The sequence below is a fragment of the Saimiri boliviensis genome, chromosome 1, assembly GCF_048565385.1.
Source record: "Saimiri boliviensis isolate mSaiBol1 chromosome 1, mSaiBol1.pri, whole genome shotgun sequence".
In the NCBI taxonomy this organism is placed as follows: Eukaryota; Metazoa; Chordata; class Mammalia; order Primates; family Cebidae; genus Saimiri; species Saimiri boliviensis.
Genome location: NC_133449.1, coordinates 1478093 through 1502296, shown reverse-complemented (window position 1 = coordinate 1502296; position 24204 = coordinate 1478093). Strand labels below are relative to the sequence as shown.

The following is a 24204-nucleotide window of genomic DNA, read 5'->3' as shown; positions in this document are numbered from 1 at the left end:
CCATCCACATACACACCGCTTACAGACACACACATACACAGACACACAGCATCCACACACACACCATTTACCATCCACACACATGCCATTTAGACACACACAAACACATACACAGATACACACCATCCACACATACATACATACAGCATCCCCACACACACGTACGTGCACATGACATGGGAGCAGGGAGAGAGCTGGGCCGAGCCGCCCCAGACTCCTGACCCAGGCTGCGGAATGCTGGGGAGACGGAAGGAAGCGATCCGGGGGCCCTTGCTGGCAGCCCCAGTGGGGTCCACGGCCTTTCTGTTGGGTGCAAGTAAATGGCAGGGCTGAGCAGAGTCAGCGCCCCTGCACGCACTCGCTGGGGCCCCCCCTCCCGTGTGCCCCACTGCACGCACTCGCTGGGCCCCCCCCTCCCGTGTGCCCCGCTGCACGCACTCGCTGGCGCCCGCCCTCCCGTGTGCCCCGCTGCACGCACTCGCTGGGTCCCGCCCTCCCGTGTGCCCCGCTGCACGCTCTCGCTGGGGCCCGCCCTCCCGTGTGCCCCGCTGCACGCACTCGCTGGCGCCGGCCCCCCCCGTGTGCCCCGCTGCACGCACTCGCTGGCGCCCGCCCTCCCGTGTGCCTCGCTGCACGCACTCGCTGGCGCCCGCCCCCCCGTGTGCCCCGCTGCACGCACTCGCTGGCGCCCGCCCTCCCGTGTGCCCCGCTGCACGCACTCGCTGGCGCCCGCCCCCCCGTGTGCCCCACTGCACGCACTCGCTGGCGCCCGCCCTCCCGTGTGCCCCGCTGCACGCACTCGCTGGCGCCCGCCCTCCCGTGTGCCCCGCTGCACGCACTCGCTGGCGCCGGCCCTCCCGTGTGCCCCGCTGCACGCACTCGCTGGCGCCCGCCCTCCCGTGTGCCCCGCTGCACGCACTCGCTGGCGCCCGCCCCCCCGTGTGCCCCACTGCACGCACTCGCTGGCGCCCGCCCTCCCGTGTGCCCCGCTGCACGCACTCGCTGGCGCCCGCCCCCCCGTGTGCCCCGCTGCACGCACTCGCTGGCGCCCGCCCTCCCGTGTGCCCCGCTGCACGCACTCGCTGGCGCCGGCCCTCCCGTGTGCCCCGCTGCACGCACTCGCTGGCGCCCGCCCTCCCGTGTGCCCCGCTGCACGCACTCGCTGGCGCCCGCCCCCCCGTGTGCCCCACTGCACGCACTCGCTGGCGCCCGCCCTCCCGTGTGCCCCGCTGCACGCACTCGCTGGCGCCCGCCCTCCCGTGTGCCCCGCTGCACGCACTCACTGGCGCCCGCCCTCCCGTGTGCCCCGCTGCACGCACTCGCTGGCGCCCGCCCTCCCGTGTGCCCCGCTGCACGCACTCACTGGGGCCCGCCCCACCGTGTGCCCCGCTGCACGCACTCACTGGGGCCCGCCCTCCCGTGTGCCCCGCTGCACGCACTCGCTGGGGCCCGCCCCCCCCCCGTGTGCCCCGCTGCACGCACTCACTGGGGCCCGCCCTCCCGTGTGCCCCGCTGCACGCACTCGCTGGGGCCCGCCCCCCCCCGTGTGCCCCGCTGCACGCACTCACTGGGGCCCGCCCCCCCGTGTGCCCCGCTGCGCGCACTCACTGGCGCCCGCCCTCCCGTGTGCCCCGCTGCACGCACTCGCTGGGGCCCGCCCTCACGCGCACACTGGTGCACACCTGTATGTGGTGGTTCTTCTTGTGATGTTCACAGCACGCACACGGAGATGGAGCCGCAGGCTGAGGTGACGAGGCAGAGCTGGAAGCCGAGCCCTGCTCCGCTCAGCGCGGTTCCTTCATGGCCGCTGCAGGGGGCTGTGGAGACGGCCGCCCCCGGACAAGCCTGGAGCTCCGGAGTGGAGCCACCAGGGACGGGAGGCTGGGAGCCCGATGGCTCCTTGGAAGCCGTGTGGAGGGGCGGGTGCACCGGAGGCAGGAGAGGCCCTTCCCCTGGCCCAGGGCGGAGGGCGAGGGCGGGCAGCGGTGGAGGAGACCGGGAGATGGTCCAGCCCTGGTGTCTGCCGCCGGCCTGGTAGAGATCTGTTCTTTCAGGGATGCTGTGTCTACAGAGCAGTATTTTTTTTTTTCTTTTATTCACTGAAAATAGTGACCTGTGGCATATCCACTCTGCACAGGTGTTAGGCTGTCCTGAAGGGCCTTGAGGGGACGCTGAAGGCTGTCATAGGGGCTCGACTGCCAGCTCCGAGCCAGCCTGCCTCTCGGGCTCGGGACGTGGCACCCTGAGCGTGGGCACCGTGTAGACCGCACCGTGGACGGGCTGTAGAGAAGCCAGGCCGGCGCTTTTGCGGGCCTGTGATGGCTGAATTACGCCTTTGGGTGTCCGCGGTTTCCTCTTGGACATGAAGGAATCACGTGGGTGCTCATTTATTTTCGTGTCATGGTTTAGACTAAAAAGGTTTCCGTTATCTTGTTGGGCACAGAAAGGCCCCGGATCACCTCCGAGCCCCAGGACGCAGACGTCACCTCGGGGAACACCGTGTACTTCACTTGCAGAGCCGAAGGCAACCCCAAGCCCGAGATCATCTGGCTGCGAAACAAGTGAGTTGGGGCCACACAGAAATGTCCCCCACGCATCACCTGGGTACCCAACAGCACTTTATTCCCCTCCACGGCCCGCGTCCGCTCTCCCCGCTCCACGGCCCGCGTCCGCTCTCCCCCTCCATGGCCCGCGTCCGCTCTCCCCCGTCCACGGCCCACGTCTGCTCTCCACGTAGGGAAAGCTACAAAGGAGAAGCGATTTCTGCCCCTTTTCCAGTCTTACATGGCAGGGGGAGTGACGATGGTTCTGCCAGGCTCGGGCCCCTCCCCCACTGGCCGAGTCTCTCTCTTGGGCAGCACAGGACTGCCCTGGCGGGGAGTGCGTCACCGCGGCCCTGCCCGCTGGGAGCGAGGGAGAGCATGCTGGTTTTTCTCTCCCTGCCTCCTGCCCTCTGGCAGTGGCCTGTCTGCTCTGGTCACTGTTGTTGGCAGCCTTGAACTGGGGCATTGTGACCGACCTGAGTGGGTGCAGGAAGGGCCCTGACCGCTGCTGGGACGGGGTCCTTAGAGACTGGAGCGCCATGCAGCCGCTGACACAGGTTCACTCAGTTCCCGTGGGGATCTATCTCGTCTCCCAAACAAAGCCTCCCCTTGGTCCACAAATGTGGTGCGGGCCTGTTAAGGCTAAGTTGGCCTGGCGTAGGCTCTCAGGGCAACAGAGGGAAGTCCTGGCACTGACCCTCACATGCGCGCTGGCAGCAAGCCCCCCCGTGAGCTCAGGTGTGGGAGCGCCCCTGCCACACTTGGGCTTGGGAGCTGTGGCTGTGTTGGGTAAGGAGTGATGGAGACTCAGGGAGAGATGGAAGGTTGGGGAAGGCAAGGGCACGCAGCGGGGCAGGGGGGGCGGGGAGCAGGACCAGGGGGCGGGGACAGAGGCCAAGGCGGGAATGACGTCAGATTGTCAGACGGCACCGGGGGTCAGATCACTGAGGGTCCTGAGTGGGAGTGGAGCACTTTCAAACGGACCTTTTGAAAGGAATCCTTAAAAGAAAATCCTGAAGGAAAGCCACTGAATCAAAGCTTCTCACATCTGCCTGTGTGAGCAAGACGCTAGTGCTTCTGCAGCAGCAACTCCTGTGGGTCCAGCCGCAGGGCTCCCCAGCACTCCCCCTGTGCTCCCCAGCACTCCCCCTTTGCTCCCCAGTGCTGCCCCTGTGCTTCTGAAGGAGCTCCGTGTGTGTGTCCAGCCCCAGGGCTACCCAGCGCTCCCCCTGTGCTCCCCAGCACTCCGCCTGTGCTCCCCAGCGCTCCCCCTGTGCTTCTGAAGGAGCTCCTGTGGGTCCAGCCCCAGCGCCCCAGCCGCTCCTCTCTGGCCATGTTTAGTCATGCTGGAGTGAGAGGAGGCCTCTGAGATGCGAGCCCTGTGATACTCAGGCAGACAGAGGAGGCACAAACTGAGTCCTTGATCCAGACTCCAGAGGCAAACCAGGCTGGGCTTGGCTCTCGGACAAGGCTGTGTTTATAGAAGAGACATCCGGAGCAGGGAGCTGGCCGTCCCCACCTGTCAGGAGCAGGACAGGAGGATGTGTTCATGCTGAACAGGACGGCAGAGGTTTGGTCCAGGTCTAGTGTGACCTCGTGTAACTGAAAGTCCTGTTGACCTTGGATGCAGTGCCATACGAGGAGCCTGGAAGTTGCTGTCACGCTTTACGGTTCTTGTCTTGGATAGCTCCCACGTTGATGAGCTTTAAAATCCAGAGAACGCTGGAGGAATTCTGCAGTATTATGCTGCATGCATTTAAAAGTCAGGGAAGCATGAATTTGGCTGCAATCCATTACATCTACATTTTATATATGAAAAAAATTGATGCCAGAAGTTAAAAGCTCACAGCTAACATAGAGAAGATAGCTGGAGCCAAAGCCCTGAGGCCTGATGATGTGTGCTGGGCTCGCCTTCCAGCGGCTGGAGTCTCACCTGCCGGCCTCACCTGCCTGTCGGCAACTCACCTATGGTCCAGAGTCACCTGCAGGCCGGCCTCACCTAATGTCCAGAGTCACCTGCAGGCCGGCCTCACCTAATGTCCAGAGTCACCTGCTGGCCAGCCTCACCTGCTGGCTCACTGTGTTTACGGTGTTTATGGTCTACCATTTTAGTTAATTCACCAGAAACAGAAAATGTTTCCGTGGAATTTTTCCATTTTGTTCATTGCTTTTCCCTTTGGTATTAGGAACAGTTTAAAACAGGTGGGTAGAGTGAACTTGTGAATACTAAGGATAAATATTTGAGGGAGTGAGTTCTGCAAATACACGGTCGCCTTTTCAGAAATGCCGTTAGGTCAAGGGCTGCCAGGAGGGAGGAGAGCCTGGAGGGAGGAGTTCGTTCTGCTGTGCCTGCTGCCAGGCCAGGGATCCCCGCACTGGGGATGGGTGAGGTATGTCTTTGTGCTTTCCACACTTGACCAGACTGAATTTCTGTCTCTGTAGTAATGAGCTGAGCATGAAGACAGATTCCCGCTTAAACTTGCTGGACGATGGGACCCTGATGATCCAGAACACACAGGAGACCGACCAGGGCATCTACCAGTGCATGGCAAAGAATGTGGCCGGAGAGGTGAAGACGCAAGAGGTGACCCTCAGGTACTTCGAGTCTCCAGGTATGTGGCGGGCGCTTCACACCTGGGTTCCGTCCAGAACTGCTGTCCCTCGCTGTCTGACTTCTTACCTTACACCCCATCTCAGTAAACTGAGAATAAACATTGAAGCCTGAAGTTGAAGCTCCCATACCAGGGTTAGCCCCAAAGCTTTCCAAACGCAGGGAGGGTCGTGGGTGATCCATGAGAGGTGCTATCGTCCCCAGTTAGCCCCTCATCTGGGGACACACTCAGAGTCGTCACAGCCAGGGCAGTTCATGCTGTGAGCCTAGCCCATGGAGAGAGGGCCTTGGAAACGTGGAGAGACTGTGCCACACCCTGAGCCAGCCACCCACACTGTGGCCCACCGATCCCACCGCCCACGCCCATCTGAAGGGACAGCTCCTCAGCCACAGCCAGCTGTTGCCATACAGTAATAAGGTCTCTATTTTGCTAAGGGCTTGGATTATGTAAAAGAAACCACAAATCTAGATTTTTATCCAATATTTTCATGTTCAAGATAACGGCACTGAAATTTAAAGCATTTAAAAACTGTCCCAGCCACATGAAGCACAGCTGTGGCCTCTGATCCATCCGGGCCCCACCAGGATGCAAACTCTGTTCTGGTCCACCTGTTTCGTCCATGGCCATTGTCAGAAGAGGAGCTGGGGCCTTGCCGAGCTGCTGAGAGAGGCATTGGGTGAACCCACTGTGGCGCTGGGAAATGAGGCGATCACTCCACGCCTCTGGGTCTGCCTGTCCCTGGCCTCCTGTGACGGTAGAGTCAGAGCCCTTACCCAGGGAGGGTGCAGGGGTAACCTCCTCTCTGAAACATTCTGGCTGCCTTTAGCTTCAGCCACAATCATGCCAGGGTGGCTGTTTCCCCGGTATTTTGTATTTCAGGCCATTATGGTTAGGAAACCGTTGTATGGCAATGTATGTGGTTTTGGTGGGTTTTGTTTAGATCCCAGCTCTTAACTGGCCTGATCTCTGCATTTCCTGGTACATCCCAGCACAGACACAGTCGACAGTTACCAATGAGTGAGATTTCCTGGCTCTCACAGTTCCATTCAAAGGAAAGCCCAGGGATATAGTGCTGCTGAATCAGAGCCCTTAGTCCAACAGCCTTCCACATGTTTAGCACAAGGCATTCAGCATCTTTCCAAAGTCAGGGTGCTGTGGGCCTGTGCAGGGAAGTTAAGACGCAACTCCTGCTCATAGAAGGAGCAGGACTCTATTTTTAAGGAATTGAGAAATCCACAAAACAGGGACAAAAAGTTGGATAGTACTGTTTAAGTATATGTTATAGAACAAAGGAGAATAACTATGGATTATCAGGCATGAACTGCTTCGAAGAGTTGCTATGCTAGTAGGTTAATTGATTACCGGACAGGAATATGTAGCCGGCTCTTTATGCCTTGAGAGTTCCAAATTTCGCTCCTTTGGAGCTGACTTCTTGTGTCTTTCTCCAGAACAACAGCCCTGTTCAATACCCTAGTCTGAGTGTGTGGGTGTAGCTCCCTCAGATACACATGAAGAGTCTCCCGCAGTCCGGTGACAGGGAGTCCCTACAGCGTGAGGGAGCCAACCCTGAGAAGCCCGGAAGCCTCGGCCAGGTCACACCACAGCCCGCAGTCACACCTGGCCCACTGCCTGTTGTCCTGAGGTCTACGAACTCTTTCTAAATGACCAACACTTTTAAAAGAAGAACAAGATCTTATGACAACATGACAGCTATAAGAAATCCAAGTGTCAGTGTCTGTGATAAAGTTTGCTTGGAGCGTGAGCACCCTCCTTCCTTTGCACAGTGTCTGTGGCTGCTTTTATGCTACCGTGGCAGAGCTGAGTGGCAGCAACCAAACCTGTGTGGCCTTCAAAACTTAAAACAGGCACAATCTTGCCCTTTATGGAAAAAAATGGCCAACTGCTGTTGCAGAATAGGAATAATCTATGGTAATAGGAACAGAATGATGTATAAGTCTCTGTGAGCCGTAAAGGGGCATATCACACTCAGAATCCTGAAGCACTGTTATTAGGGACATATCAATTTGCAATTTTTGTCTTTCTGATGAATTACATCTTTTATCAGTAACACTTCTATCATCCTTGCTTTTTGCTTCAAGGCAAATTTGCTGTAAGGTAGAGAAGAGCCCACACTAGGCTAGCATTGTCCAGCGAATCTTTGCCCACCATTTTGCTCTAAGCCTTTCCAAGTACATAGGTTTGAGATGTTTAATATAAATAATATAGAGCTTGAAATTTTTAAAAAATCCAGGCTGTTTTTCTTAAAGTTAGTCCATTTAAATATGTTTATTATAGTTAACAATATGAGATTTGTAAATTCTACCTCTTATTTTAAACAGTTTGTCCAAACTTTTCTACACTCACTGCTTCACTTTGAAATAATAATTTTGCATATTTGCATCCCACTGCTAGTTTAGACATTATACGCCCATTTCTGTCCATTTAGTGGTTTGCCTAGAAAATTTTAAATGCATTCTTAAATTGCCAAAGCTTAAAGTTAGTATAATCTTCCTAACATGCATGCATTCATTCCTCTGAGTTTATGTGCTTAGTCCTGTTTTTTTTTTTTAACCTATACACATGATTATTTTGTTCTCCCAGGGTTTGTCTGGATGCATCCGCATGGTTCCCCCTCCTCTGTCCTTCCTTTGTTCATCCCAGCTCTTCTTTCAGGGATCACCCTCCTCCTGCCTGATGTGGGGGAACTGGGCAGCAAGCCCATGCGAGGACCAGATGTTAGTGAACAACATTTACCTGAGATCTATTTCTTCTGTTGGGCATCGTTCCCTGGGTGGGGCTGGCCGGTTTTGACGTGAGTTCTTGCTCATGCCGAGGGCACAGCACTGCGGGAGTGCAGCTGCTCAAGTTTCTGTTGGACTTCTCTTCCTGGGCCTGTGTGGATCTGTGTCTTGGCTTCTGCATCTCATGGCTCTTTAAAGCTAAACTTAAGTTATAAGGTCTGCAAATGCCCTCAAGGCCGACTTTAACTTTGGTGTTTATACGTCTGTAAGTAGCTTCACAGTTTCCAGTTTGTTATTCTCATAGAAATGCTAATATTAAATGTCATTTCTGTATTTTTTATAATTTATACTTAAATATTTGATGGACACAGCTTACCTATTAACATATGTAAAAAGGTAGAACATCTTCCTCCTGGCTCTTCATCATCCTCTCAATTCCTGTTCCCTTCACCTCTTCCCAGAGTACTTAGTAGTTTCTTCCCTGTCTGTATACAAAAACATGTAAGCATATTTGAGGCAAGTGATTTTTCTCAGATAGCTTAGAGATCTTTCCAGTCTTTCACTTTTAATACAGGAGTATTTTTTACACTTTTCCTTCCTACAGCTGCATAGAATTCCATTATCTAAATGCACCATAATTTATTTAACACGTTCCCTTTTGGAGTGAATTTAGATTTTTTTTCCAAATCTTTAGCTATCACAGTTCCATGTCCTTTATTCAAAAGCCTTTGGGCCAGATGTCATTTGATATTCAGAAACTTGGGGAAAATTTTAGAAGGGTAGCATAGTGTATAATCCACACAGCAATTTAGACCATCAGCAGAGTCTGGGACAGTACCCTTTAATCATTGTATTAATATCCCATAGCAAACTGTATGGATATTCACAGAAAATAGAATAAAGACTATATGTAACCTCATGCTGGATAGATCCAATTTTGCAAACAAGTTGTGTAAAAATAATGATTTTTGGAGCTTTCTGAATTTTAGCGTGGCACACAGGGGTAGTTGACTTGAAGAAACAACAGGGCAAAAGGAAAACAAATAACAATTTTTATTTATTTATTTATTTATTTATTTATTTATTTATTGAGACAGAGTCTCATTCTTGCCCAGGCTAGAGTGCAGTGGTGAGATCTCAGCTCATTGCAACCTCTGCCTCCTGGGTTCAGGTGATTCTCCTGCCTCAGTCTACTAAGTAGCTGGGACTACCGGTGTGCAACACCATACCTCGCTAATTTTTGTATTTTTAGTAGAGACAGGGTTTCTCCATGTTAGCCAGGCTGGTCTCGAACTCCTGACCTCAGGTGATCTGGCCACCTTAGCCTCCCAAAGTGCTGGGATTACAGATGTGAGCCACCACATCCGTCCCAAACAAAAAGTTATTTGGACATATGTCACTTTATGTGCTCGTAAAAATATCTCTAGATTAAGTTTCTAGCAGGATGATTTTTTTTTTAAATTTTACTTTAAGTTCTGGGATACATGTCCTGAATGTGCAGGTTGCTTACATAGGTACACCTGTGCCATGGTGGTCTGCTGCACCTGTCAACCTGTCATCTAGGTTTTCAGCCCCACATGCATTAGATGTTTGTCCTGATGCTCTCTGTCTCCTTCCCCCCAGCAGCCAACAGGCCCTGGTATGTGACGTTCTCCTCCCTGTGTCCATGTGTCCTCACTGTTCAGCTCCCATTTATGGATGAGAACATGCGGTGTTTGGTTGTCTGTCTCTGTGTTACTTTGCTGAGGATGATGACTTCCAGCATGAATGTCCCTGCAAAGGACATGAACTCATTTTTTTTTATGACTGCAGAGTATTCCATGGTGTAGATGTGCCACATTTTCTTTATCCAGTCTATCATCGAAGGGCATTTGGATTGGTTCCAAGTCTTTGCTATTGTAAATAGTGCTGCAGGAAACATATGTGTGCATGTGTCTTTATAGTGGAATGATTCATAATTTTGGGGGTATATACCCAATAATGGTATTGCTGGGTCAAATGGTATTTCTGGTTATAGATTCTTGAGGAATCACCACACTGTCGTCCACAATGGTTGAACTAATTTACACTCCCACCAAGCATAAAAGTGTTCCTGTTTCTCCACATCCTCTCCAGCATCTGTAGTTTCCAGACTTTTTAATGATTGCTATTCTAACTTGCATGAGATGGTATCTCATTGTGGTTTTGATTTGCATTTCTCTAATGACCAGTGGTGATGAGCTTTTTTTAATATGATTGTTGGCAGCATAAATGTCTTCTTTTGAGAAGTGTCTGTTCATATCCTTTGCTCACTTTTTGATGGGGTTGTTTTTTTATTTTCTTGTAAATTTGTTTAAGTTCCTTTTAGATACTGGGTATTAGACCTTTGTCAGATGGATAGATTGCAAAATTTTTCTTCCATTTTCTAGGTTGCCTCCTCACTCTGATGATAGTTTATTTTGCTGTGCAGAAGCTCTTTAGTGTAATTAGATCCCATTTGTCAATTTTGGCTTTTGTTGCAATTGCTTTTGGTGTTTTAGTCACAAAGTCTTTGCCCATGCCTGTGTCCTGAATGGTATTGCCTAGGTTTTCTTCTAGGGTTTTTACGGTTTTAGATTTTACGTTTAAGTCTTTAATCCATCTTGAGTTAACTTGTGTATAAAGTGCAAGGAAGGGGTCCAGTTTCTGTTTTCTGCATATGGCTGGCCAGTTTTCCCAGCACCATTTATTAAATAGGGAATCCTTTCCCCATTGCTTGTTTTTGTCAGGTTTGTCGAATATCAGATGGTTGTAGATGTGTGATGTTATTTCTAAGGCCTCTATTCTGTTCTATTGTTCTATATATCTGTTTTAGTATCAGTACCAGGCTGTTTTGGTTACTGTTGCCTTGCAGTATAGTTCGAAGTCAGGTAGCATGATGCCTCCAGCTTTGTTCTTTTTGCTTAGGGTTGTCTTGGCCATACAGGCTCTTTTTTTGGTCCATATGTAATTTAAAGTAGTTTTTTCTATTTCTGTGAAGAAAGTCAATGGTAGCTTGATGGGAATAGCATTGAATCTATAAATTACTTTGGGCAGTATGGTCATTTTCATGATATTGATTCTTCCTATCCATGAGCATGGAATGTTTTTCCATCTGTTTGTGTCCTGTCTTATTTCCTTGAGCAGCAGTTTGTAGTTCTCCTTAAAGAAGTCCTTCATGTCCCTTGTAAGTTGTATTCCTAGTTATTTTATTTTCTTTGCAGCAATTATGAATGGGTTTGGCTCTCTGTCTGTCTGTTACTGGTGTATAGGAATGCTTGTGATTTTTGCACATTGATTTTGTATCCTGAGACTTCGCTGGAGTTGTTTATCAGCTTAAGGAGTTTTGGGGCTGAGACTGAGGTTTTCTAAATACACAATCATGTCATCTGTAAACAGAGATAATTTGGCTTCCTCTCTTCCTATCTGAATACCCTTTATTTCTTTATCTTGCCTGATTGCTCTGGCTAGAACTTCCAATACTATGATGAATAGGAGTGGTGAGAGAGGGCACCCTTGTCTTGTGCTGGAAGGGAATGCTTCCAGCTTTTGCCCATTCAGTATGATACTGGCTATGGGTTCATAAATAGCTCTTATTATTTTGAGATATGTTTCATCAGTACCTAGTTTATTGAGAGATTTTAGCACGAGGGGGTATTGAGTTTCATCAAAGGCCTTTACTCCATCTATTGAGATAATCCTGTGGTTTGTCATTGGTTCTGTTTATGTGATGGATTATGTTTATTGATTTGCATATGTTGAACCAGCCTTGCATTCCAGGGATAAAGCCAGCTTGATCATAGTGGATAGCTTTTGGATGTGCTGCTGGATTCAGTTTGATGGCATTTTAGTGAGAATTTTCACATCGATGTTCATCAGGGATATTAGACTGAAATGTTCTTTTTTTGTTGTATCTCTGGCAGGTTTTGGAATCAGGATGATGCTGGCTTCATAAAATGGGTTAGGGAGGATGGAGAAAATTAGATTCCCTCTTTTTCTATTGTTTGGAATAGTTTCAGAAGGAAGGTACCAGCTGCTCTTTGTGCCTCTGGTAGAATTCGGCTGTGAATCCGTCTGGTCCTGGGCTTTGTTGGTTGGCAGGCTGTTAATTACTGCCTCAATTTCATAACTTGTGATTGGTCTATTCAGGGATTTGACTTCTTCCTGATTTAGTCTTGGGAGGGTGTATGTGTCCAGGAATTTATCCATTTCTACTAGATTTTCCAGTTTCTTTGCATAGAGGTGTTTATGGTATTCTCTGATGGTAGTTTGTATTTCTGTGGGATCAGTGGTGATATCTCCTTTATCATTTTTTGTTGTATCTATTTGAGTCTTCTCTCTCTTCTTCATTAGTCTGGCTAGTAGTCTATTTTGTTAACCGTTTCAAAAAACCAGCTCCTGGATTTATTGATGTTTTTTGAAAGGTTTTTCGTGTCTCTGTCTCTTTCAGTTCTGTTCCGATATTAGTTATTTCTTGTCTTGTGCTAGCTTTTGAATTTGTTTAGCAGGATAATTTCTGGGCAGTAGAGTGTACACATCTTCAGTGTCGGTGTGCATGACCACGTCTGCAGATGGGCTGGGCCAGGATGGCTTCTCTTTTCACACAGCCTCATGCATGAAACACATTTGTAATTGTATGGACTTTTTTCTGGATTTAAATTTGAAAAATATTATCTCTTTACTTTTAATTTGCATTTATTTGTGAGTAAATTTGATATTTTTGTTTAAGTATACTTCACTAACAATATTTTGTGCCAGTAAGAACTACTAGCAAGGTCTAACAAGATTTACATAATGTATTACATTTAGAAATAAGAACTCTCCATGGAGTTCAGCACGTGTTTAAAGAAAAAGCCCTTCCTAATTAGCTCTTCCTGACGAATCATGGTTGCTCACTTTTCATAGGCGGCGTGCATTTCCTTTGACCCAGGGCTGTGAACCATTTTTACTGTCTGAATGTTTCCCTAAAAAGAAAATACGCAGTTACTTTGTGTCTGTTTTGCCTATTTTGGTGGTAAATAGAATTAATAGCCTGACATAAGAAAAATCAAGCACAAAACATGTCAAAAAGGAGAAATTAACTGAGAATTTCTGTTCAATTATGACAGCTCGACCCACTTTTGTAATCCAGCCACAGAATACAGAGGTGCTGGTTGGGGAGAGCGTCACGCTGGAGTGTAGCGCCACGGGCCACCCCCCGCCACAGATCTCCTGGACGAGAGGTGACCACACACCCTTGCCAGTCGACCCACGCGTGAACATCACACCTTCTGGCGGCCTTTACATACAGAACGTTGTCCAGGAGGACAGTGGAGAGTATGCGTGCTCTGCGACCAACAGCATCGACAGCGTCCACGCCACTGCATTCATCATCGTCCAGGGTGGGTATCCATGCTCTGTGCCAGAGCCAGGACTCAGCCCTGTCCTCCCCCATCCACCAGCTCACAGCACCGTGCCCAGAACACTGCACAGAAACTTCTTCCCTGTCCATTTCACTTGGTGTATTTTTATCCACAATACCCCCATTGGACTAACTACAGACAATTACAATTTGTAGGTTTTTGGAACAGAAGCCTGGATAGGATGGGCTCTGTGCTCGGGCTGTGGTGTCTCCGGACCTCCAGCACCTGGCCGGCTGGAGTGTCTGTCGGATAAGCGAGTGTGTGTGTGTGTGTGTGTGTGTGTGTGTGTGGTGTGTGTCCACGTGTGCACATGTGCACTAAGATCGTTGATACACCTCGCAGACAGCCTTGCATACTTCCCTAAGATCAATTTTGGATGTAGCCTCTTGGGCATATTTATCGTTTTATGCATTCTGCCATGTATTTCTGCATTGCTTAATTGACTATAACATGAGCTATTCTTGTGAAGTGGGACTTTTACTGGAAAACATTCACACAATACAGAGGAGCAAAAGGTAAAGTATTAGAGATGCTATTGGAGACACAGAAATCATTTCCTTCCGCATGCCTCTCTTCAGCCCTTGCCTGCCTCACTGGCGATCTGTCAAGAATCCATCCTTCTGATTTTCTTTGCACAGACAGCAATGCAGCCGTGTTACATGGATTTACTTTTTTGTGGCTGTAGCTTTTATGAAAATGGAATCATACCAGACAGTACTATTCCATAAGTTATGTTTTTCCTCCGGTGATCAGAACCGCTATCATCATACACAGCTACACCAGCTCTGTCATTACTGGCATTTTTTAAAGCATTTGCAAATATTAGTTTAGGGTGAGGGTTGAGAGGAGTCGTTCAGGTCGGCCTGGTGTCCACAGCTGCGGCGTGATCTCCTCCGTGCCCGGCGTGCCCTGCAGCTGGTGACGTGGCTGAACGCACTTTGTGTGCCTTCGGGGTCATGCTGAGGACACACCCATGCTTCGTCTTCTTCTCCCGTGCCCTCTGTCTCTTTCTGACTCCTCGTGGTAGACAGTGCTCCTGACGGTCGGGTGTCTGTCAAGACTGTGGTCATCTGGGTGGTGCGTTTCCCCGTGCTGATTTTTACATGTCCTGTTTCAAATGCTTCCCCCCCGGAAGCTCTTCCTCAGTTCACTGTGACACCTCAGGACAGAGTTGTCATCGAGGGCCAGACAGTGGATTTCCAGTGTGAAGCCAAGGGCAACCCACCGCCCGTCATCGCCTGGACCAAGGGAGGTAAGAGCCAGGTCCCGGGCCTTCACCCGCTCCCTCCACGGCCAGACACAGGAAGTACACATTTCCGCCGTGGCCGGGCAGCCCCAGCACGCTCTGGGCAGGGCTGAGCTGGGACTGGGTTTCACACGACCAAGGCACTGGGGAGTGCAGAGCTGTCTGCACACCCCCTGCGACTGCTTGTCCGCGTGTGGCTGTCCCTCGTGGACGTCATGGCAGGAAACTCTCAGAAACTGTGTCATTACTGAAGCGACTTGGGGTGCCTGACTTTGACTCCCTCACATCTGCCTTGTTTCAGATAGTCTCTAGATTGAGCCTTTAAGCAGCGACTTGAAGGAATCTGTTTGCATGGAGGATAGAATTTTCTGGAAACAGTCATGGAATGTATTAACACAGACAAACAGCTGTTGCTCTGGCTTTGCCTCCCAGAGCTCTCACTGTCACCTCCCTGTTCAGCGCCATGAACTCTCATGACATTCTTAGCCTACCGTCCTCACCCTGTTCCTTCAATGGGAAATCACTGGGCATGCGATTGCATAAAGGCACAGCCTGGATGGGGTTTGGGTGAGGGCAGGAGCTGAGACGGGCCTCCCGGTGCCTGTCCAGGGACGCAGGCAGTTGCCCTGAGATCTCTGGCTGCTCTGGCTTGCACCGAACGGCCTGCCCATCCCTTCAGGCCTCTGTGGGGCCCGCCCAGGGCTCCTGAAGTCTTGGGGGAGGAGGCCTGTGCTCACACCACACGCCCTGGGCTTCCTTTCCTCAGGCAGTCACACGCGGAAGCAGGAGAGGTTTTTCCCCCGAAAGGAACGTGCTGGGGCCTCACTTCACTGTTATCTGCAACGCTCGATCCTCTCCCCGTTCTCCCAGCTCGCATCCGCCCCCCTCAGACTCCCGAGTCTGCAGGTCCTCCTGGCTCCCTGGGTAGTGCTTTTCCCTCTGTTCCCTGCCCCTTTCAGCCCCTCTCTCTGAGTTACGGTGGTGTGGGGGCGTTCAGGCATCACGGTGGTGTCTGCTGGGGAAGCGAATATTTGCTTATGGAGGGCCAGACCCAGGTGAAGACAAGCTTCTCTGATGCTGTCAGTTTGAGAGCAGGGGTTCTCGTACGGCCAAGTGTGCCCTGTGATGAATGGACCCATGCCCTTGCAGGGAGCCAGCTCTCCGTGGACCGGCGGCACCTGGTCCTGTCATCGGGAACACTCAGGATCTCCGGGGTCGCCCTCCATGACCAGGGCCAGTATGAATGCCAGGCTGTCAACATCATTGGCTCCCAGAAGGTCGTGGCCCACCTGACCGTGCAGCCCAGAGGTAGGCGCCAGGAGGCTGTGGGCTTCATGGCTTGGCTCAGATCGGTTGTCAGGAAACACAGACTCCGCAGCTGACGTTACTGTTCCTGCTGGTTATGAAGCGCTTGCTCTTCTCTCTGCGTTCCGGTCGCCGTCACTGTGCCTGTAACTCTGAGGTGTCTGCATAGTGGCTCATTCAATCTCCATCCCTTTAGCTGGTGAAAACATTCACTTATTTTCCAGTGGTGATTGTTTTGAACTTGGCTAAGACTGACTTGTTAAAGTAAAATCGATTAGGTTTTTTTCTCCTGCTGGTTAATTAAGATTAGTTTAGAAAACAGTGGTTTCTAACTGCCCTTTCTGGGGTGGTTATTTAAGCAACACAGTGGAATCAGGTTAGCTCCCAAGGCACAGACCCCAGATGATGTGTCATGAAGCCAAATCTGGTTCCTCTCCCGTGTGCCCACTCTTCCTTGGAACCCAGCCTTCCTTTTGTTATTTTTGGATGTCACTTTTGCCTGTTCTCTCGAATTAGAAGAATCTCCGCGACCTCATATCCCTCCTGATAGAGTCAGCCTAGTACTGACTGTGGCCTCTGCGAGAGCGAGGGCCACTGACCCAGCCCGTGTTGCAGGAGTCCTGTGCGGACCCCAGTGTTGGCACGAGCGGCCCCAGAGCTGAGCAGTCCAGGTGGCCACAGACCCTAAGCCTGTCGTGGGGACCATGGAGAGTGGGGCAGAGGGGCCGTGCGGGGAGGACACGGGCTGGACTTCCTTGTGTCCCTTTTGGGGATGTCCCGAGATGGTGCGGGCCTTCCCTCTGCCTGTCATCAGTGAGCTGTTGGTGACTGACCCGCTGGATGGGCTCCGTGTTTCCTGGGTTTGAAGCCTTTGCGTCCGTGACTTAGCAGGACTCTGGTGCCTGTGTAGAGAATGCGGGGTTTGGGATTCCCGGGCGGCCTCCCAGGTGCCTGCAGTCGGCCATGCTCCCGCTCTTTCGGATGAGGAAGCTCCTCTCTCTCACTGTGTTTCCTTCTCCCAGAGTCGGGCTGTCCTCAGAGCTCGTCTTCCGTGGGCCCCACAGCACAGCACCTCCTGGGACCGTCCCGCCAGTGCAGGGTTGGGGGCTGGAGGGCGTGGTGCCCACGCTGTCTGTCTCTGTGCAGGAAGGATGTTGGCTGTGCTTTGCTCTCCCTGCTCTGGGAGGTGGGCACATCTTCCCTGGGGCCCTCCAGGCCCCACACAGAGGCTGCGGAGAGGCAGAGAAAGGGCCCATTCTGGAACCAGCGGCAAGCTCCCAGCATCCCTGGGTGGTCTTTGGAGGGCAGGGGATTTTGCTCTTCTGAAGCTTTTTGATGTAGATGACTTGTTTTCTGGATTCTCTCCCTCTGCTTTCCAGTAACCCCCGTGTTTGCCAGCATTCCCAGTGACACAACGGTGGAGGTGGGTGCCAACGTGCAGCTCCCCTGCAGCTCCCAGGGCGAGCCCGAGCCAGCCATCACCTGGAACAAGGTAGGCGGGCAGGTGCCCACGCCACCACGACTGGAAGGAGGTAGGGAATGCTGGTGCCCACAGCGCCCACCACCAGAACAAGGTGGCATGCAGGGGCCCCTGCCCCAGCCTCCCCTCTGCCATAGGGTGTGGGGGGCCAGGCAGCTGCTGCCTGCCCACCTCCTCTACAGACTTTGTGTAGCAGAAAGAAAAACATTCAGATCGTAAGCCTTGAGGTAAAACTACTGTGAGGGCATCCTTACTCATCAGAACTAAACAAGCTTGGAGCATTCCATTTTTTAACCTTTTTTGGTAACAAAAGCAAAGAAAAGCCCTGTACGGAACTGTGGTCTCATCATGAATAAGGAAGGGGTTTCCTTGCTATTTCTTTCTTTCTTTTTTTCTGTTTTTATGGAGCTCAGTGGGAAAATGTGGGCAGCGTTCACACACCATGGCCCATGTTTCTGTGAAATGCCTCCTGGGAGCGCAGGGCCAGCCATGCTGGTCCCCGTGGAAGGAGAGTGCTCAGCGGAGACAGCCCGCCCTCCACCCGCCTCCCGGCACCGCCCTGTGCATCTCTGCGTCTCCGTCCTCACCACACACACCCCAGGCATCTGCTCTGGCTCCTGCCTACGCCGTCACTTGTCCCTCTGTGTCTGCCTCTGAACTCTCCTTTGCCTCTCGGCACCAACCCCTTTTCTTTCTGAGACACTCCTGGTCTCCTTGTAGGGCCCCCCACCGTGACAGGTGTCCAAGGGAGTCACCATTGGTGTCCCTTCTCCTCATTGTGGAGGATCATCCTTGCATCAAGCTGTCAAGCTCTGTCCTCCCAAACAACGAGCTGTGGGAAGAGTTTCTCTTGCCAGATTGGCATTGGGAGAACTGGCCACACCTCCATCCCTTTCCAGGCCTGGAAGGATCCTAGCGCAGCCTCAGAGAATTCTCCATCTGCAGATCCTAACACGTGGTTCCCCTGCCCCAACTCTAGGTCAGACAACGGCGGCTTCTTAGTCTTATTTCTATTACTGTTTTCATTCCGTTTTGTTCCAGGATGGGGTTCAAGTGACAGAAAGTGGAAAGTTTCACATCAGCCCTGAAGGGTTCTTGACCATCAATGACGTTGGCCCTGCAGACGCAGGTCGCTATGAGTGCGTGGCCCGGAACACCATCGGGGCAGCCTCAGTGAGCATGGTGCTCAGTGTCAACGGTGAGTGCCATATGCTCACGTCTGCCCACGTGGTACCCACAAGGAAAGCCCACAGGCCCTAGTGCCATCCCAGGTTGATTGGCTTAGGTTGTTTAGAATTATTCAGAAGACAAAGCATCCATGATTCCTAGGTGGGGCTGGTGCACAGCTGGGCTGCTTGCCCGCCCTTCCCCTCTACTCAGTCACATGCAGCCCGTCCGCGGGCAGAGCCTTGCCCTGCAGCGCATCCATGGGCAGAGCCTTGCCCCGCAGCGTGTCCACGGGCAGAGCCTTGCCCTGCAGCATGTCCACGGGCAGAGCCTTGCCTTGGAGCGTGTCCACGGGCAGAGCCTTGCCCCGCAGCGCGTCCACGGGCAGAGCCTTGCCCCGCAGCGCGTCCACGGGCAGAGCCTTGCCCTGCAGCACGTCCACGGGCAGAGCCTTGCCCCGTAGCACGTCCACGGGCAGAGCTGTGCTCTGGGATCCTCCGCACGTGTCCAGATCTGACCGGGTGTCACTGACAGTTACAACTGGGCAAATGTGGTTGCTTTATGAGATTCTGTTTCCTTGGCTGTGCTTTCTCTCTCCTCGGGCTCTGGCCAGGCATGCTCTGGAAACGCCTTTCAGCAGAAGCCTCTCGGGCCGTCCATGGTCTCAGAGCTGTCCTGACTCTATGGCCGCACTTCCCGTGTGCGTCCTGGTCCCCTGCCACTTCTGTCCCGCTCAGCCCTGGGCACCTTGTCCGGCTCCTTGCAACAAAGGCCCTGGCTGCTCTGGTCTGTCTTTCTCAACTCACAGACCCCATGATGTGTCCCTGACCCTTCTCCCTGTCTCCTGTGGCTGCCAGGGTGACTCTCACGCCCTTTAGCTTTGCATGGAGTTTTTACGGTGTGACCCAAGCCTGCACCTCCTCAGCGGTGTGTTCCCCACTCCACCCCTGTCCCCCTAGAGTTAACACTCTGAGAACACGCACAGACCCCCTTCACGGGGTGACGGCCCTCTGGCCGCCTTACTGCTCCCTGCAGTGCCGGCCTGCGCCCCGGGCCTCCGCTGCGCCTCTGCTCTTGCCCTTCCCACTCTCATCGTGGCTGATTCGCCTTCTCCGTGGGACTTGCTAACAGACATGAAGACTGACTCCACACAGTGCTGTGCACGTGGGAGGCGTGCATGTCAACCGTAATGGAATTCCTCAAAGACTTTTAACAATTATTTGAGGAAAAGCCTTAAGTGACCTTATTTTACCATTATATGTAGTGTGTGAAATGAGCGTAAAATTAAGTTGATGAAACCTAAAAACCAGTGGATTATTTTCAATTAATATTTGGTTTTTGCTTGAAAAATGCGAGCTTAGCATGAATTAATCACATCTAAAATTTAATCTTCCACCCGTAATTCCATCCCCCCAAATACCATCATTCATATTATGATTGGATTTCTTTTCTTTTTCTAAAAAGGTAGATATGTAAGTGCTTTTGGATTATTTTCCTATGATCATTGCTTGCAGAAAAGCAAAGTCAAATTAAACCATTAATAAGAATGAAATATTAGAATATAAAATTCTATAAAATTGCTTGTCTCATTTGTCTACCTATTGGTATAAAAACATTCCATTCCAAAATTGAGTAAATGTGGGCTCCGAGGTACACACAAGTCAGGCTTCTGCCCCGTGAAATTCTTTCAGCCATTTGAGGTGCCCATGTGTCCATACCTTGAAGATTCGGAACAGCCGAGCAGCCCGCCTACCCCACGGGCTGTGCTGTCAGCCGGCGGGGAAGTGAGTCAGGCGGGAGGTGTCCATGGAGCTCAGTGCGAACACAGCACGCTGGAAGAGGGTTGGCAGGGCCTGGGGCTGGCCCGGTGACCGCCGGCCATCGCCGCCCGCAGCTGCCTCTGTGGGCCGGACCCCACCCTCAGTCTGAGCCCGGCGGGCCAGGCGCCCGGCCTCACGGAGGGCGATCGCGGTGGAGAGAGGAGTCAGGAGCCGCGAGATGAACGGGCACGGTCCGACAGGGAGGGGTCCCTGAGGGGCAGCAGGGCACAGCGTGGCGGGGAGTGGGGGCAGAGGGGGTCGGTCGCGCCTGAGTGTTGAATTCTGAGCAGAAGGAGCCGCGGGAGATGAGGGGTGGCGGGGAGCAGCCCGGGCTGGGAGGGTGGAGGGGTGGGGTCCTGGGGTCCGAGTGAGCGCAGCACCGCGGGGTGGGGCGCACAGCGCGGGGCCAGCTCGGGGACCCTCGTGCCCACCTCCCCGGAAGCCGGGGGACGGTTCCCGCAGAGGACGTGTGAGCCGCCGCGCCTTCTGAGACGCGGCCGTGGCTGCGGATGAAGGGCCCGGCGAGGTGGCCGGGGACAGCGGAGGGGGCCGGGCCGGGAGGGAGGAGGCGCCCGTGCCCGCGCTCACTGCTGGGCTCTGCGGGCGCGGCCGGGACCCGCGGCCGATGGCGCTTCTGAAGGGCCCGGCGATGCCGGCTTGCACCGCGGGGTGACCGCCGGGCTCTGCCAGTGCTGCTACCCGAGACCCAGAGACGGGCGGGGGGAAGCCAGCCCGGGGGAGGCGGGGACGGGGCAGCGGAGGTGGAGCTCTCAGGAGGAGGGGCAGGAGAAAGCACCTGCTGCGAGGAGGCCGGGTTCCTGCAGGAGGGGCAGGTCTCAGTCAGGAGGGGCAGGTCTCAGTCAGGAGGGGCAGGTCCCAGTCAGGAGGGGCAGGTCTCAGTCAGGAGGGGCAGGTCACTGTCCGGAGGGGCAGGTCTCAATCAGGAGGGGCAGGTCTCAGTCAGTCAGGAGGGGCAGGTCCCTGTCAGGAGGGGCAGGTCCCTCTCAGGAGGGGCAGGTCCCAGCAGCCAAGTGAAGGATGCTTTTTTGTAACCGTGTGTTGAGCTGTGTCTGTGGCTGTCAAATGATTGCACATATTGAAGAAAAATGAACTCAACTTCAGGTTTATTGGGGTTCATGTAATTGATGAGATGATTAGAGCTGTTTTCATCACTGAAAAGAAAAGCTGGTTGGAATTAGTTTGTATTATTTGGTAAAATATCAACTGGGGACTCGTGAATTTTAAGCAGAAAAGGATAGCAAGAGAGAGCTAGAAAGAGAGCAGTACCGTTAGGGGCAGACAAGCCCTGTGATTGTGTGTGTGTGTGTGTATTTCTGTGTATGGTTTGATGTTTTAGTGTATGTCGCGTGTTTATGTGGTGTTTGGGGTGTGTGTATGTCTGTGTTGTGTGTCTCTATGGGTGTGTTTATATATAGTGTGATGAGTGTGTGTGGTGTGGTGTGCTCTGATGTGGTATGTGTAGTGTGTGTGTGCACAGTGTGGTATGTATATGGTGAGCTATGTGTGTGGTATTTATAATGTGCTGGGTGTGTTGAATTTGTGTGATGTGTATGTATGCCTAATGTGATGTGTGTGGTGTGTGTATTTGTGTGTATAGTGTGATGCATGTGTGATATTTGTGTGTCTGTGTATATAATGATCTGTGTGTGTGTGGTGCATATTTCTGTGTGGTGTGCGCGTCATGTCCTATGTGTGCTGTGTGTCTGTGTTTAACGTGCTACCTAGATGGGATGTGTGTGTGTATGATGTGATGTGTGTGAGGTGCACGTGTGGTATGTATCTCTGTGTGGCATGCGTGTAATGCATTATGTGTGGCGTGGTGTGTCTGTATATAATGTTCTGCTTAGGTGGTGTATGTGTCTGTGTGTATAATGTGATGTGTGTGTGGTGTGTGTGTGTATAATGTGATGTGTGTGTGGTGTGTGTATAATGTGATTTGTGTATGTATAATGTGCTGTGTGTGATACGTGTGTGGTATGTATTTGTGGCATGTATGTAATGTGTCAAGTGTGGCGTGGTGTGTGTCTATTAATCTGTGTAGGTGGTGTGTCTGTGTGTATAATGTGATGTGTGTGTGGTATATATCTGTGTGGCATGTGTGCAATGTGTTATGTGTGGTGTGGTATGTGTCTGTATGTAATGTTTCGCATAGGTGGTATATGTGTGTCTGTGTGTATCATGTGATGTATGTGTGGTGTGTGCCAGGTTGAGGAGGGAGTTGCCCTGTGTAATGATACAAGTCCATGGGTGAGAAGATGGGATCATGGAGGCAGCAGATCTTTGAAGAGGGGAGCGGGTCAGGATCCGGAACCCAGGGAAGCTGTGGCCTTTGATGAGAGTCCACGCCTCCCACGTGCTGTCAGGTGTGGTGTAAGATCTTCCATGCTTCGCGTTGTAAGGACTTCCCGTCTTCTTATTAGGTATAACATGATTTCAAAAGCTAAAGTCTGTAATTTTCATGCTGTCTGAAACAGCTTCTAGTAGAATTTGTGATAAAACAATTTGAGTTTGGGTTTGAAAAATAGAAATGACATTTGGAGAAAAATATGCCTTGTGGCTAAATGATGTCGTGTCTAGACATCATTTATGAGTCATTGTGTAGTATTTTCCCGGTAATACGTGACTTCGTGTTTTCCTAGTTCCTGACGTCAGTCGGAATGGAGATCCGTTTGTAGCTACCTCCATCGTGGAAGCCATTGCAACTGTCGACAGAGCGATCAACTCAACCCGAACACATTTGTTTGACAGGTATCATGGGGTGATAAACATGCTGACCCTCAAATCACTGGGCTTTGGGGTGAAGGTGGGGGAATTAAAGAATGCATGCAGTTCTAGGACATGAATTTTGACTTGATTATCTGATGACAAAAATGTTGAATTTAAAAATCACGAACAACATGGGCATCTGAGTTTTCCGGGGGTTGAGAGAACAGAAAGACGGGTGCTTTTCAAAGAGAATCTAGCTCTGATCCACAACCGAGAAATTTTCTAAAAACGTTAACTCATTCCTTTGGCTTATGACTAAATGATTTGGCAAAACCAAAATATTTTAGCAGTCATTAGTGTATTTGTTCATGCTGCCGATTCCGAAGCAGTTTTTCCGCGTCTGATCTGAAATGCAGTGTCTGTGATTTTCTCTGTGGACGGAATTAATGATTTGTGTTAAGCGTCTTCCGGTTTTTGTCTGTTTTGTTTTTTGTTGCCTCCCACTTCGGATGAGGAAGGTACAGTGCTTCATGTCGTAAAAAGTAGCTGTAGAAATATTCATAGCAGAGATTATATTCTTGGATACAGGTGAATTTTATCTTCGATAAGTTGTTTCCTTCTTCCTTTCTCCTCCCTAAACTTGGGTTAGCCGTCCCCGTTCTCCAAATGACCTGCTGGCCTTGTTCCGGTACCCGAGGGACCCCTACACAGTGGAACAGGCACGGGCGGGAGAAATCTTTGAACGGACTTTGCAGCTTATCCAGGAGCACGTGCAGCATGGTCTGATGGTTGACCTCAACGGAACAAGTCAGTGCCAGAGCCTCTCCTTCCTCCTGCATGGCCTGGGTAGTGGGGTTGAACAAGCCGCAATTAAGTCACATTCCCAGGGAAGAATTCCAGCATTTTCTTTCCCACTGTGCTTATGAAATGTGAAATTATTTCCTTAAACTGTAAGTCCTCTTGAGCACCATGGCCCTGTCAGCTTCACTTTGGTTTAATGGGAATCTCTGGGGGACGTGAAGTCCCTTAGAATGCTGGTCAGGATACAGCAGGTCCGCCTGCCCAGGGTGGGTTATGCCAGCCCAGTCCTCTGCAGCAAAGGAGCCACAGAGGGGACCTGGCAGCGCGCTCGCTCCCTGAGCGACGTTGCGTCCTGGAAATGTG

General features: G+C 51.8%; 1 protein-coding gene across 2 annotated transcripts in view; it reads left to right on the top strand.

Annotated features, from left to right (window-relative positions):
• The window catches only part of PXDN (peroxidasin), a 101734-nt gene that overhangs the window by 55108 nt on the left and 22422 nt on the right, over positions 1-24204 (top strand). For both annotated transcript variants that reach the window (XM_039477059.2, XM_074393418.1), the window contains 9 exons: positions 2444-2561; positions 4986-5155; positions 13002-13274; positions 14431-14547; positions 15691-15849; positions 17226-17338; positions 18368-18524; positions 22974-23082; positions 23690-23847. In XM_039477059.2, coding sequence (XP_039332993.1) covers positions 2444-2561; positions 4986-5155; positions 13002-13274; positions 14431-14547; positions 15691-15849; positions 17226-17338; positions 18368-18524; positions 22974-23082; positions 23690-23847 — 1374 coding nt within the window. The remainder of the gene's footprint in view (positions 1-2443; positions 2562-4985; positions 5156-13001; positions 13275-14430; positions 14548-15690; positions 15850-17225; positions 17339-18367; positions 18525-22973; positions 23083-23689; positions 23848-24204) is intronic.